General features: G+C 49.7%; 1 protein-coding gene across 2 annotated transcripts; it reads left to right on the plus strand.

The window, feature by feature from the left end:
- Nucleotides 1-552: 552 nt before the first annotated feature.
- On the plus strand, nucleotides 553-15,429 carry DIO1 (iodothyronine deiodinase 1). Of its 2 annotated transcripts, XM_059137447.1 has the most exons (4): nucleotides 555-929; nucleotides 8,635-8,778; nucleotides 12,321-12,520; nucleotides 14,635-15,429. In XM_059137447.1, the coding sequence occupies exons 1-4, from the start codon at nucleotides 608-610 to the stop codon at nucleotides 14,725-14,727; spliced, it is 759 nt and encodes a 252-aa protein (XP_058993430.1). In that variant the 5' UTR covers nucleotides 555-607; the 3' UTR covers nucleotides 14,728-15,429. The 2 variants fall into 2 exon arrangements, with proteins under 2 accessions (XP_058993431.1, XP_058993430.1); XM_059137448.1 differs by lacking the exon at nucleotides 8,635-8,778 and having other exon boundaries at nucleotides 553-929.
- Nucleotides 15,430-16,110: the final 681 nt, after the last annotated feature.

The following is a 16,110-nucleotide window of genomic DNA, read 5'->3' on the forward strand; positions in this document are numbered from 1 at the left end:
GGCTGTTGTATTTATATCACACACACACACACACACACACACACACACTACAGGGAGTCTCAGGCCCAGATTTTCTTGGGGATGGGCCAGCTCTGTCTCTGCTTGGGGAGCCTCCAGACCCAAATCCTCCAGGAAGGACTATGCCTCCAGAAACACTCAACCATCAGCTAGAAGCTGTGAGTGGAAGAAACATCTTTCATCCATAAAGGAACACTTTACATTATTAAAAGAATCATTATTATTAGAACTCACTTGCAACAGAGCCTTTCTAAAGGACCGCAGGGTCCCTTTAAGTGTGACCTTTTTACGTATTTGTTTTTAAAAATTTATCAGAGAGAAGCTTTAAGTTCTGCAGTCTCCCAGCCCAAGGATCTCTCAAAGATTAAGGTGAAGGATCAGAAATGATAATAATTAGAACAGACCTTTGAGCACTTGGTTTGGAATTTTCCATTGCATTGACAGGAAGGCAGACACCTTCTGTCCTGGCACCTTCCTGCTGTCCCGGGTTGGCTTCGTCCACCCTGCACCTTTGTTCAGCTCCGCCCAGTACTGCCTGGCTGTGTCCTCTCTTCCCACCGGCCTCAGAGCCAGCTCTGGGTGTGCCGAGATGGGGCTGCCCGGGCCAGGGCTGTGTCTGAAGAGGTTCTGGGTCCTCTTGCAGGTGGTGGTGCACGTGGCCGTGGGCAAAGTGTGCCTGATACTGTTTCCAGAGAGAGTCAAGCAACACATCTTGGCCATGAACAAGAAGAACCCCCACTTTTCTTATGACAACTGGGCCCCGACCTTCTACAGCATGCAGTATTTCTGGTTTGTTCTGAAGGTCCGATGGCAGCGACTAGAGGACAGGACAGAGCCCGGGGGCCTGGCACCCAACTGTCCCGTAGTCCAGCTCTCAGGACAGAGATGCAACATCTGGGACTTCATGCATGGTGAGGAGACAGTTGCGAACTTGAGATGTGCTTGGAATGGGGGTGTAGAAGTGGGTGGGGAGGTGGGTTGGGAAGTCCAGAATTCTCCTACTCTAGCTGCTCTCTTTTTTGGTTTCTTGTCCTCTTCTCACTTCCTGAAACTGAGACTTCTAGATTCTTTTCACCTTCCCAGGCCCTTAACCCGCAAACCAAACAAACTGGCCTTCAGCGCCTTCCACACGCTCTTCAGCTCTGCCTGGTGGGCTCCTGCTCACCCTTCACACTGCCGCTCGGTGACGCTACCTGCGATGAGCCAACCCTGGCTCCCCCAGACTAGCTCAGCCCCTCATCCAGATTTAATGTCTTCAACTTTTCTTTATCACGTCTGACCGTGTAGGTAGTTACACATGGGGGTGTTTGGTTACTGTATCCCGCCCTCACTGGCCTGCACATTCTGGGCACATAGAGCCCTCCCGTGGATGAAGCCCAGGCCCAGCCTTGTATTCAAGGTCCTTCCAGGCCAACTCCTGCTCCCCTTCCCAGTTTCACCTACAGGTTCCCCCTTAGTTCTAGCCTCTGGAAGAACCCTTGAGCCTGGCACATCCCTCGTACTCTCCCTTCTCTGCCTTGCTGGTGTTGTTGGCTCTTCCTGTATCTCACCAACAGTCCAAAACCCCACACCAGCTGGGCCTGCTCTCCTGTCCCCCTTCCGTGAGGCCCTCTCAGATCCCTACAGCTAGGCACACACTCTCTCTCCTGGGCTCATGGCTCTGCATCTGCCCCTCTCCACAGACTCTGAGTCTTTCCACCCTGCCTCTGGCTGCCAAGCACAAGTGTTTTCTTCCCACCTGATGGGGAGCCTCATGACAGAACTGTGTCTCATTCATCTCTGAGTTCCCAGGAACTAGACCCAGCAGACTGAGTAGAGAAGGTTCTTGAGGCAAGTTATAATAGGCAACCAAATCTAGTGGTTTTCAAACATGTTCTTTGGAAACCAAAGCCCACGGATAAGCTTTACCACACTGAGTTTCCTGACTGAAATAGTTTGGGAAACCCTGCACACCCTACCCTCCTCCTGGAAATTCATAGAACACACACATACTTAAAAAGCTCTGAGAAGCCCTGAAGCTTAAAAACAAACAAAACTTGAAAAAACTGAGAAAACACTATCTGATTTTCCTAACATACAACCCCTGACTTTCTACCTGAGGAAATGCCCAGGTTCCAAAGAACAACCTTTGGGAAACGTTGGCCTAATCCAATCCTCTCACTTTAGAAGGGAGATGGAGTGAGCACTAAGAGGCAGACGTAACACAGCTAGGGAGTGACCAAGTCAGACCCAGAATCTAGACTTCCTTATCTCATTCTTTCCAGTGCACCTTGGCAAACATTCATTAGCCCAGTCCCCAACTAGATGCCAGGGGCTAAGAGTTAGGTAAGAACTTCATCCTTCCCTCGATGAGTCTATGGTTTCATAGACTCATCTGTCTTCATAGGTTGATGTCATAAAGAGATCCTCACAGTTCTGTGAGATGGGGGAGGCTGTAAAGGTATAAACTTTGCCTGCAGGGATTGGAAGGTTTCCTGGAGGAAGTGGGTTTGGAACGAGGCCTTGAAAAACGAGAAAGATTTTTGTAGCTTGGGAAGAGAACAGTGTTTCGAACAGAGGGAACGGCACGAGTTTTTTGCTCCTGACTCTACAACTGCAGTACACAAATGACCTCCCTTCTATTAAATATCCACTAAGTGACCCCTGATAATAAGAGCAATGAGAATAACCACGAACTTTTATGGAGTATCTCCTGTGGGCCAAGTGTTGTGCTGGAACCAGGCCAGTTTGCCAAATATCCATCTAGTGACCAGTTATGTGAAAGCCAACTTGCCTCACGGCAGTTTCCAGAATGGACTTGCTTCTTTTAGCTGTTCACTTTTGTGGACCAGTTTACATTTTAAAGACTGTTCTATTGGTCTCTGCTCCCTGCTATTGCGACTGAAGAATGGAAAGAGAGGGAGACCAAGAGACAAAAGAAATATCTACCCATAAAACAGAGTTGGCTTTTGGCATATGGACCCAAAAATAATGGTACTGAATGGTGCTGAAATAGTAGATGCTGGTGGTACAGACCTCAGCATGATTGGTCTCTGCCCTGGAAAATCTCATAGCCCGGAGGGGGAGATGGTGTAGTGAGAGAGGGAACTGGAGGGTTCTGGAAGAAGTGGGATGAGATAGGGAGGCAGGCAGAGGAAGGCTTCTTGGAGAAGAGGATGGTGAGCTGATTATCTAGAGACAGTGAAACCTTGGGATGGGTGGGGAAAAGGGCAGTGGGGAGCAGAGCAGGGCAGAGGAGAGGAACTACAGAGGGCCGAGCTGTGGAGGACCATTGGTCAGTTTTGGCAGAAGTGGGGCTGTGGCGGGCATGAAGATGGGGAAGATTGAGGCTGGACACGGCATCAGGGACCAGTGTTTAAAGGATCTTATGTGTCTTATTGAAGAGGGTAGACTTCAACCTGACAGTATTGGTGAATTCTAGAAGAATTTCAAGCAGGGTGTTAACAATGATCAGGTATGCCTAATAGAAAGCAATCCAGTAACTGCTTTGGAAACCCACCAGCCACTAAAAAAACTCTGATGCTTTGGGTATAAATCTGAACTCATTTTACAGCCAAAAAGCAGAAGGTCCAGAAGACTCTACAGGTAATCTGAAGCAGTTCTTTTATTTTTCACATACAAAGGCCCAGAGAAGTAAATTACTTGCTCAGAGTCAGTCGTATGGCAAGTGTTTGTAGAGCCTGAACTAGAACCTGTAGCTTCTGGCTCTCCGGTAGTGGAGTTGTTGTTGGATAAGATGACAGAGGTCCAGAGGAATTCCCAGCCCCCTCCTATCCCCTGGGTGTACACACATGAGGTACACATGCTCCCAGAGCAAAACACAGTTTAACTGGTGAGTGGTGGTAGAAGGCAAATCTGGACCATTTATTTTCTAGGTACTTGGGAGTAAATAGGAAACCGGATTTATTTCAGCCCCTGTTTATTATCTTCTAAAATCTCCCCAAGTGTACTTAGGAGAGGTCATCTACTAATGATAAATGGGCTTTCTCTGTTAAGAGAGCCTGACCTGGGGCACCTGGGTGGCTCAGTGGATTAAGCCTCTGCCTTCGGCCGAGGTCATGATCTCAGGGTCCTGGAATTGAGCCCCGCATCGGGCTCTCTGCCCGGCAGGGAGCCTGCTTCTCCCTCTCTCTCTGCCTGCCTCTCTGCCTACTTGTGATCTCTTTCTCTCTCAAATAAATAAATAAAATTTAAAAAAGAGAGAGAGAGAGAGCCTGACCTGGCGGTCATAATGGTGAGTTCAAGTCCAGGTTCTACAGGGCTGTTTCCCCATTTCTACAGACAAGATGGACTTGACAGTGCTAGCCCAATGTCTGAAATGGTGTCCTCTGCCCCGTGGCCTGTGCACACAGGCAGACTGCCAGTCCTCTGTCCCGTCATCTCTCCGTCCCGTCACCCCCTTGTACCCATCCTTCCTCTCTGCTATCAGGAAAGCAGGGAACTAAGCTTAAACTTTGCCCTCCATACTGATCACTGCACCCAACCACACTATAAATAATTAAACACATGGCTCTGTCTCGTCCAGTTTCCTAATCAGTGATGTTGAATTTTTTTTTTCCAGTTAAAAACAAAATTCCAGATAGCTAATATTTAGCACTGGTCCTGACGTTAAGTCTTGGGGTTCTTATCAAAAGCATGACTCTCTGGGGTCATTGGAGGCCAGTGGCTGGCCACTTAGTCTTGACTTGCCTCTGAGACTACCCTGATGAGGCCCGGGCAGTCCTGTCACATGGGCAAGGACTTGTGTAATCATCCAACAAGGACTGGGGCCCACTCAGTGCTCCCTAGGGCCTCCTAAGAGAAAATCTATGAGCCAAGGACAAGGAGAGCTTTGTATTTCCTTGGCCAAATTTCTACTTATGTACTGAAAAATGAAGACTCTATAATCAATCCCTTCTCTCTTTACTTGGCCACCAGGAAACTCAATCAAATATTAGTTCAGTTATAATGAATACATGCGACTTAAGACTGCTTTGTTTGCCATCTTTCCCTTTTGTTCTGTGCCTCCCAGAAGGGCGTGATTTTTTTTTAATTAAAAAAATATTTGGGCGCCTGAGTGGCTCAGTGGGTTAAGTCGCTGCCTTCGGCTCGGGTCATGATCTTGGGGTCCTGGGATCGAGTCCCACATCGGGCTCTCTGCTCAGCAGGGAGCCTGCTTCCTCCTCTCTCTCTCTCTCTCTCTCTCTCTGCCTGCCTCTCTGCCTACTTGTAATCTCTGTCAAATAAAATAAATAAAATCTTAAAAAAATATATTTTACTATACATATAACTTCTTCAAACCCATTGCACAATGAGGTGAGGGTCTAACTAACAAAATACACCATCAGCAAGTTAAGATGCCCTCGGTTCCCCTCCATCAGCAAGTCCTGTCAGTTTCATCTTTCACCTTCTCCGCGGCCCTCACACTAACCTGGGCTCCCATTATCTCTCATGCGCATTTCTCTGGCACCCCCTGACTGGATCCTTCCACTTCCATTCCCATCCTCAGGCCTTTCCCCATAGAACGATCTTTGGGTGTAAATCTGACCACATTTCATTATACCTCTCTACCGTGGGAGTCAGGGGTCTGGCCTGCAAGTCACAGAAACGTACTCTGGCTTTCCTAGTCTCACACACACATACACACACACATAAGAACATATTAAGAACGTGTTACAAGACCCCCAGAATTAACCACACCTGGAGCACTGGGCCTGGACTTTTAGCATCAAAAGTCAGGCCTGGATGCTGCTGTCACTCTGGTTGCTTTGGGAACTGACACGCCTGCCCCCAGGACTCCCCCAACCCAGACAGGAGCCCTGCCACTGGGCCACAGACCAGTTCTGCTGTCTCAGTGACTTCAGGACCAAAGATCTCTGTGGGATGGTCCAATCAACCCAGCTGGGCCACTGCTTACTTATGCCTTGGCTGCCCGGGACAAAGAACAGACCTGGCCCCTCTGTCCTCCATAGAGGCGTACGCTCCTATTAATACCATACAAAATAGGGAAGTCCACCTAGGAAGGACGACTAGGAAACAGGCAGCCAAAAATGCAATAAATATCTACCGTCCTTGCTTTATATCTCCACGAGGTCCCACTGTACCCAGAATAAAAATCCAGATTTCTCACCAAGGTGTAGGAGAGCCTGCCCTCCCCCACCCCTGCTCATACCTGCTTCTTCAGTCTTGCCTCTTGGGATCCGCCCTCCCCCTTCCACCTTCCACCCGCTCCCCGGGCCTGGCTCTGGTCATAGTGGCCTTGCAGGTCCTTGAACTCACCAAGCTCTGTCCTGTTTTAGGGCCTTTGTACAGAATGGAGTCCTTTTGCCTGGAATGCCCTCCTCCTCCCTTTGCCCATGGCTGGCTCTTTCCTGTCCTTCATTTCTCAGGTTAAATAGCATGTCCTCAGAGGCCTTTTCTGACCCACCTGTCTAAAGTAGGTCACTCCTTTATGGACTCTTTCGAAACACTTATCACAATTTGGAATTACCACATTTATGTGTTTACTTGTTTTTTTTGCCACTGAATAGACCTCAAATTGCATGCAGGCAGGGGCACCATGGTGGCTCAGTAGGTTAAGTGTCCACCTTTGGCTTAGAACATGATCCTGGGGTCCTGGGATCGAGCCCTGCGTCAGGTTCTCTGCTCAGAGGAGAACCTAGTTCTCCCTCCCCCTCTGCCTACCTGTGCTTTCTCTGTCAAATACATAAATAAATCTTAAAAAGAGAAAAGAAAAGAAAAGAAATTGCATGCAGGCAAAGCCAGGCTGGACTTGTTCTCTGCTGAACCGCTCCCCAGCGTGTCGGGGGAGGGCTCTGCCCTCCAGGGGCAACAAGTAGCCTGGGCGACACAACTCTCTTACGGGACATGTCACAGTGCATGACCTGCTATGCTCTACCTGCTGTGCTCTAACAGAGCACACCTCAGTGAGGCCTCCACCGTGTCCGCTCTGGCCACAGGGACCCCCGGGGTGCTGGCAGCTCCCAAGGGCTATTCCTCCTTGAAGGTGGGGCAGTTGTGGAAGGCTCCCGCCCAGGGTTGGTTTCATGGGTGTGGGACCAGTGAATCACACAGGGGAAGGCCCTGTGCTTGGGGTTTAATGCTCTGCATTAGCCATCTTGAAATCCTTAATCATTTTGTCTTGGAATTTACATTTTTTAAGGGAAGCCTCATGGGACAATGGAAACTTCAAGGGACTTGGAGCCCTGGTCATGTGGGATCCGGGATCCCACAGCCTTCTCGCTCCCTGGGACATGTCCGCTCTTCCACCCTCAGAAGCAGGGCTGGTCCCGCCTCCTTCCCGCTCCTTCCCAGTGACTGCCACCGCCTTCTCACCCCAGAAAGGACCTGGACACAGGCACAGGAGAGGCTGGGGTGGTCGGGTGTGTGCCTCCGGGAGCCTCTCAAGGCAGGGCATGGAAATGGCCATCTCCGTGCTGGGCTAACAGTGCCATGGGGCAGTGTGTCAGGTGACTGGGGGAAAGTGGTGGGAGAAGCCTCTTGTCTCCTCCCCTCCCCCAGCAAGGAGCCTAAGCATTCCCGAATGGCGGCTGTGATACCCTGTGGGTGGTGGGCATGTGGGGAGGATAAATGTCTAGTTCAGTTTCTCATGATACAGTGACTGGGGCATCATGCATTGGCCTGCTGGCTGGAGGGAGAGGAAAGCTGGTAGCCGGTCACCATAGTCACACAGGCACATATGCACTAAGTTTTAGGGTTCCTGGCTGACTATGAAGGACTGCATTTGCCCTATGACTATCCCTATGTCTGTGAGAGTCTGACATTAAATGGTACCTAGAAAATACCATGCCAGTGCAAGAGAGAGGCCACAGAAGCAAACCTTTTTATTTTCATATATTTAACGGCAATTCCCCCACGCACTCCACTTTTGAACAAGGGGCCCAGCATTTTCAGTTTGCACTGAGCCAGCAAATCATGTAGCCAGTCTTGGGCCTCCCCCTCATTCCCCTTTGTGGCATCCCCTTCGCTGCCTGTTCCACTTCCTAGCTCAGGGACAAGATAGCTGATAACAATAGCCTACATTTATTGAGTACCTACTATGGGCCAAGCACCACTTTAAGGCCTTATCTGTACTCCCTTATCCGTACTACCTATGATCCTTATAACAATCCTATAAGGTAAGTATTATTATTATGTCCATTTGTGAATGAGGGAACAGGGGCTTTGGATGAGAAGAACTCTGAATTGAGCGTCTAGAAGCCAGAGTACTAATTTTAACTCCACACTTGACCTGCTGTGTGACCTGAAGCAAGTCTGTAAACAAGGAGAAAAATGGCCTACCTTGCGGTATTCTAATCTCATCACCTGAGAAGACAGATCTGTGCCTACCTTATAAACTGCCTGGGAGGGACCCTCATTATTTGAATTACCACCTAGTAGCTGCAGGTGGTCCACTGAGACCCCCTGATAAAATCCCCTCCTTGTGGAGAGGAGTAAACTGGCTCCAGCCTCTGCTAAGTCAGGCTCTGTAGGCATCTGTCCCCTCATTGTGGCCTGGCTCCATCTTCGAGGGAAAAGGAAAGTACCAGAAGTGAGAGCATCCAGAGCGAAGATGGTACTGACAAACCAAGGCTGTGTGCAGAGGACTGGTTGTTGATGATTCCATTCCTGTTTCAGGCAACCGGCCACTGGTGCTAAATTTTGGAAGTTGTACCTGACCTTCGTTTCTTTTCAAACTTGACCAGTTCAAGAGACTTATTGAAGACTTTTGCTCCATGGCAGACTTCCTCATCATCTACATCGAGGAAGCACACGCATCAGGTACTGAGACACTCCTTGCCTCTGCCTCTGCCTACCTTCTCTTTCCTGCCTCACTTCCCCAGGCCCAGGGTCAAGGTTGGGGAGAGAGGAGGAAGAGGAATGAGGGCATGAGCTGCTCTGCATGGAGTACCTACTTCTTTCGGTGCCTGCTGCCATTACCCACTACTTAGTAACTTCACAGTCTGTGCTTTCCACCAGCACACGGAGCAGAAAAACTGGAGGTGGCGCCGGGGTGGCTCGGTCGGTTGGCTTCCGCTTGGGTCATGATCTTGGGGTCCTGCGATTGAGTCCAGCGCCCGACTTCCTGCTCACTGAGAAGTCTGCTTCTCTCTCTGCTCTCTCTCTCTTCTTCCCTCTCTCTCTGCCTCCCCCGCCCCGTTCCTTCTCTTTCTCTCAAATAAATAAAATAAAATAAACAAAACAAAAAACACTCTAGAGGGACAGGTCCAGTGGAAATCAAGGAGGAGGAGCTAGTAGGAGGAATTTAGACCTGAAACGTCACAAGGGAAATGCCCACTCCATAGCTACATGTGCGACCCCTCCTAAGACTCTCCAGACTCAAAGGGACACTGTGGTTCCTCTCCGTCGATGGTTCCCAAGCATTAGTGAGCGTCAGAAGCACCTGGAAGGCTTGTTAAAACAGACTGCTGGACCGCCCCATCCCAGAGTTCATCAGTGAAGTCTGGGATGGGGCCTGAGAATTCACATTTCTGACAAGCTCCGGTTGATGCTGATGCTGCTGGTCTGGGGGCCATACTTGGAGACCCACCGCCCCAAGCTAGCTTTCATCCAGAGCAGGCATTCTTTCTTCACCCCTGACAGGTGGTCACACATTTTTATTACTTCACGGGACATCTTATTCCTTTGCTGGAGAGTTCCATTCAGGAGAGCTCTCCCTGAAACTCCTACAGCTTGTGGGCTAAGCCCGTTGAACTTTACCAGGTGGTCCACCGATCCCACAGGGCCTGGGGCCCAAATCACGTTTCCACACACCACCTGTTTCTCCAGGTAAGTTAGGGGGAGGCATGAAGCATGGTGGGAAGGACATGAACTTCGGAGTTTCAGACCTGATTATGGGTCCTAGCTCTATCACGTGACCTTGGGGCACTCACTTTCCATGCCCACTTTTGCAACAGTGACATGGGATGACAAGACCAACCTCACAGGGTCACTCATCTGACAATATTTAAGGAGCACTTGTGCTGGGCCTGGGGATATTGAGACAAAAGATACACACAGCTCCTGCCTCTCAGGAACTTACAGTTAAGGTTGGGGAAGCAAGTCACTGTTCCTCTCCCGCCCTCCATGTCCTCAGATGCAGGATGAGGGGCAGAATCCCAGTTTAGCCTCCCCTAGGAGGTCCTTGTGAAGTTAACAGTTGCACAAGACTGACTGCCTAAACATGACACGAAGGTAAGCTGGCGTTGTCATCTACAAAGTTCCGATGTCTTGGGGCAGGTGATAGTTACTTTACACCGTGGCCAGGCACCTGTATCTTGATGTGAATTTGTCCCAAGAGCCGGCTTCTCTAGGAGGAAGTTTTCTGAGCGGAGCACGTTGAAGCACCAAGGAGGTGGGGCCATTTCTGCTGATAAACTTTTCCAACTTCCCTTACCTTGGGAAGCAGCTATGACTGTAAACACAGGCCACGTGGCTTCCGAAGGATCCCATGACCACATTAACTGGGTCCAGGCTCCGCAGAAACGGGGCAAGTAGAAGGGCAAGGCCAGTAGCACTTTATGTTATTTTTTTCAGCCCATTAACATGAGTACCACTTCCTGTAAGAAGGCAGAAGGACACCTTGGCAACGAGGCCATTTGAAAATCCCCTTCCAATTAACATTAACAAGCAGCCTTAAATGGGTTTGATTTGGGGCAACTCCAGAGCAAAGTAACAGAATACCTGTGGCATGGAATAAAAACTGGCTTCTTTCCTACCTGTCTGTTATTTGGGGGAGTCAGGCAAGATAAACCCATATTTTTAAAGCAGCTTCTGTGAAACAGGCCGAGTACTAGGAATTCTAAACAAGTTACCTCACAGTCATCTGCAACGCTGGTCCTATTAATCCCTTTACAGATGGGAAACAGAGTTAACAGAGGCTTCAAGAGCTTGCCCCCTAACACATAGCTGCGTGTGTCAGGAAAGGCTTCCTGGAGGAGAGGGGTTTAGAGCTGTGGTTCTGAACGGAGGGTGATTTATGTCCCCCAGGGGACATCTGGCAATGCTTTGAGATGTTTTTGGTTGTCAAAAACAAATTGAAGGGAGGGCGGGGTGCTTAGTGAGGCCAAAGACACTGCTCAATGTCCTGTAACACACGGGATAGCGGACCCGCCACAAATGTCAACAGTAGCAGCGTTGAGGAGCCCCATGTTAGAGCTGAGGCTTGAAAGGACAGGTAGGATCTCAAATATGGAAAAGATGCTAAGGAGACAGGGAAGAGGGGGTCAGACCCATTTGAGGAAGTCGCTTCAGCGAGATGCGGAAGGACCAGCGGCCGTGACTAGAAGAGCAGGTAGGGAGAGATGGTCGGCATCGTGACATGTTTGCTAAGGAGCTGGTCCTGTCATTGGTTTTCAAGCAGAGAAAAAAATCTGATTAAAGTTTGTGTTCGTAATGTTGTCAGAGATTTTTGGATGATGAGTTGGAGGGTAGCAAGATCAAGAGGTAAGAATACTCCTTAGGGGTTGAAAGGAAGGGTGGTTGTCAGGCTGACAGTTGTCCTTGGCTGTGAGCTCACCTTGAGGGGCATGAAGCTGTCATGAAGCTGTCCGTAGAGCTAATGGCAGCCATAGTGGCCGAAGTTGCAGGAGAGAGAAGCTCCTGTTCTCACACTGTAGGTGGAGGCAGCCCTGTGAGGAAGAGGGTGGAAGTGAGAGGCAGCTCGGGGGTGGTGGGTCAAGGAATCCCAGGTGTTTCACCCATCGGCTGAACAGAGGCTGGAGGTGTGCAGGGCAGACAGGCCAGGTCACTGGGGAGCTTGGGATTTCCCCTGCGGATGACAGGGAGCAGGAGAATGACATGGTCAGACTGGCCCTTTGGAAAGATCATTCTGGTGGAGAATAATTAGAAGAGGTAGATTGTCTAGACTAGTAGTTCGTCGACTTCCGGTGTGTTGTTAGAATCATCTGGAAGGTTGTTAAGACAGATTGGTGGGCCCCATTTCTTGTCAGTCTAGGTTCGGGCCCAAGAATTAGCAACAAACTCCAGGTGATGCCCGCTAGATCCTCACTGATAACCTGGACAGATGAATCAGAATCTGCCTTTAACCGTTCAAATACACATTCCAGTTCAAGAAGCATGGGACTAGTCGACTCTTCCATGCTGAAGAGCTGAGAGTCAGGAGTCCTGGGCTTCCATGCTGGATCAGTCAGTAACTCCCTGTGTGAGCTCGTGTCTTCACTCATAGTAGGAAACTGGGCCCAATCGAGCTAAGGGCTCCTCTATCTGGGACCCTCAGTTAAATGTGGTGGGGATGGGGGTTTTTAATGGGCAGAAAATAGCGCCCTGCCAGTTAGGCTCACTCCCCATCTCTTCTTTTGCAGATGGCTGGGCTTTTAAGAACAACGTGAACATCAGGACTCACCGGAATCTCCAGGACCGCCTGAGGGCCGCCCGCTTGCTGCTGGACAGGAACCCCCAGTGCCCTGTGGTGGTGGACACAATGGAGAACCAGAGTAGCCAGCGCTACGCAGCGCTGCCTGAGCGGCTCTACGTGCTCTGGGAGGGCAGGATCCTCTACAAGGTGACCAGGGGTATGGGGTCCAGGATGGGGATGGGCAGAAAGGGCTTTGTAGCATTCATGTCGCTTCCTGGCTATGTACCAGCCATGTGGCCAGCGCCAGGTCCTCTCCTCTCGTGGAGTTTCAGTTTCCTCTTCTGCAAAAGGGAGGTACCCTCACCTCACAGGAGGTGAAATAACGCACAGAAAAGTCCCTAGCATTTGGGCTGGAGCTGCAGCCTCTTGTTGCCTTCGAACCCAGAAGACTGGCCCAGCCCTAGCTTAGTTTGGAGCTGAACAAGAGAAGGTTGTTTCCATTTCATAAACAATGCTCAGAGAAGGACACTGACTTGCCCAAGGTCACACCTCACTAGGCTCTGATTCCAATTCTAAGTCCTTTGGATGGGGTGAGCAAGGGGTGGGAGGGTCTGAAGCCACTCATCTCTGAGGCCTGAACCTGGAGGGGGTTGTAGGAGTGGGAGCAGAGCAAACCCTACAGGCAGCAGCTGGAGATGCTGAAGCAGGGATTTGAGGCAGGAGCCGAGTCCCGGCTCGATTTCTGGTGATTGTGCCCCTCTTAGGGCTTCCAGTCTGGCCAGGGTTGGGGACAGAAGCATAGCCTCTGGCCACTTGGGCACCGTTGGCCACCCCTAAGAGGGCAGGAACTGTTTCATAGCTGCAGAAAGGATTTCAAACCGTGGCCCCTGAAGCCCAGCCACACGGCTGCTCCTTGCCCACAGGTCAAGCTGACCCTACTGTCGCAGGGAAATGGGCAACAACTTGCAGATGAATTCCCGAGGTGCCAAGGGCCACAGCACAAGGATTCAGGTCCTTCTTCCTTTCTCCTCCCTAGAGACATGGCTCTAAGGTGGCATGGTGGAGGCCAGCAGGGCTAGGCTCCAAGCCAGTACTGGCAACACAGGAATGAATTGCGAATGGCCCACCCCTTACTTTGAGTGCTCTGGTGTCCCCAGTACTAGGAGACTCCAGAGCAGGGATCGGCAAACCTTTTCTGAAAAGGGCCTGATTATAAATATTTTTGACTTTGTGGGCCAAATCATCTCCGGTTACAATTCAATCCTGCTGCTGTGGCACAAAATCGGTATAGATGAGACATCAATGAGTGTGAAGCATCAGGACAGACTTGGCTCTCAGATTGGAAATTTCCTGACCCCTGAGGAAGGGTAGGCTCTTTAGAGGTGGGGACAACTGCGTGGGCCTCAAGGCCAGGAAGCCAGCCGTGTGAGCGGGGTGAGTGAAAAGCATAGCAAATACAGGGGAGAAGGTGGGCAAAGGCACAGAGGCAGGTTATGGCAGGGTGTGAATGGAGAATTGTCACCATGTCCCCAGTGGTGACAGGAGTCTCATTCTGGACCAAGGAGTTCAGCGGGCCTCTTGGGACAAAGTAGAGCCACTGACGAGTTTTGAGCAGAATCGAGGCATGATTGGATCTTATTTTATTTTTATTTTAGTTTTTTAAAGATTTATTTATTTAGTAGAGAGAGTGTGTGCATGTGAGTGGGGGGACGGGCAGAGGGCGAGAGGCCCAAGCAGACTCCCTGCTGAGCATGGAGCCCAATGTGGGACTCTATCCCAGGATCCCGACTGAGCACCCCAGGTGCCCCTGGATCTGTATTTTAGAAAGATCACTGGCTCCTGGGTGAGGTGTGGACTGGAAGGAGCAGGGATTGAGGACTAGGAAAAGTCAGGAGGTAGGATGGCTGTTCAAGTAGGAGATGAAAAGGGCTGAACTAGGGCATTGGACTGGAGAGGCAGAGGTGGGTCTGATTTAGGACAGGTGGTGCTTGCTGGGAGGTGTAGAGAAGATAAGGCCTGTCTGAAGGTCTAATTATGGAAGATAATTATTTGTACAGACCCCTTTCTCCTCTTGGAAGTATTCACTTCACCCCCTCTGGTCTTCCTTGTACTTCTCGGTCCAATCTGCCCATTAAATATTGGCACCACTCCACACCCTCTCTCTGGTGACCTCATCCACCTGAGGGTTGTCTCTGCCACGGAGTACACCATCCTGACAAGTCCCACGTAGCCATCACCAGCCCTGTCCTTTCAACCCAGCTCCAGACCCACCGATTCCTGCAGGCTGGAAATCTGGGAACACTGGTTCATTTCTCTTGCAGGGGAAATCGGGCCCTTGGAACTACCATCCAGAGGAAGTTCGTGCTGTTCTGGAAAAGTTCCACATCGAGTCTGGAAAGATCCCCCAGTGCTAGGTGATCAACAGGAGGGCTCCTCAAGTTCTGGGGTCTCCTCCCAGCCTAGGTGGCTTTCACCTCTGGACTCATGTCCCCTGCTGGTCAGATTGGTCTCATCTAACCAAACAGTTGTAATCAGAAAACAAAGCAGCAAGTAAGCAGAATGTTAAAATACCCCCCCCAATGCTGTCCCCACGGAGACCACATTCATCGCATGACATCCCCACGTGAGAGAGGCCCCACTCCACAGGCAGCCTACCGAGGCGTGGCATCTCTCTCCAGCCACTCTGACACCAAGCGGTCAGAATCGGCGGTCCTTATGTGAGGCAGACTCATTTTCCCCAGTTTGCCATTTATGGACTTGATCATCTCAGACACTAAATTGGCTTTTAGAACCAAGCATGGGGAGAGCATGCTGGTTGTTTAGAGAGAGAGAGAGAGAGAGATGAGGAATTGAAAGCCGTTGTTCTTTTAAGCAGAAGCTCACACTGGAAATGGTTTCTCTGATGTCTTTGCAAGTCTCCTAACGGTCATTTGTGTTCGATTACATCAGACTAATGGATCGCCATTGCTATTCATCTGTTTTAACTCTGCTTCTTTTCATATTTGTCTATGACGGCCACAGCCTAAAGTACACACAGCTGTGACTTGATTTGAAAGAAAATGTTTTAAGAGGCAGCAAGCTAATACAGAGTGATTAAACTATCTCAGGCCGTTTGAGATGGCTTCGGTGTGATTCTTACATTTTCTTTCCCAGTTTGTGTCAGTCTGTTTTATCTTGCATTATAGCCCAGTGTAATCTGATCAGCAAAAATACCATATGCTTGGGAGCGCCTCATTTGGTGGGAAGAACATTCCTTCTCCGTGGGTTACATATTAAATGTCCCTTTGTCTTGTGAATTCCTGCTAAAGAATGTTTTACATTGGATTCAAACTACCTTTACAACACGACATAAAAGAATGGACTTGGGAGACATTTTTCTACCAAGAAAACACATTCTCCTTGGGTTGGCCATTGTTACTACAATGTGAACACCATTAATGCTGCTATTTTATTCTTTGTTTTTTTTTTTTTAAGATTTTATTCATTTATTTGACAGAGAGAGATCACAAGTAGGCAGAGAAGCAGGCAGAGAGAGAGGGGGAAGCAGGCTCCCCGTTGAGTACTGCGTGGCTCGATCCCAGTACCCCAAGATCATGACCAGAGCAGAAGGCAGACGCCCAACCCACTGAGCCACCCAGGTACCCCTATTTTATTCTTTTTAAAAGTCTTATCATTAATCACCTACCAGGCATCCATGTTCAGATATATTAAGTCCTCTAGTCTTCGTATATTTCAAAGAGGAGATTATTACCCCCATTTTAAAGATGGGAAGTCAAGGCTCAGAGTTGAGGAATTTG

The sequence above is a fragment of the Mustela lutreola genome, chromosome 10 (assembly GCF_030435805.1).
Source record: "Mustela lutreola isolate mMusLut2 chromosome 10, mMusLut2.pri, whole genome shotgun sequence".
NCBI lineage: Eukaryota > Metazoa > Chordata > Mammalia > Carnivora > Mustelidae > Mustela > Mustela lutreola.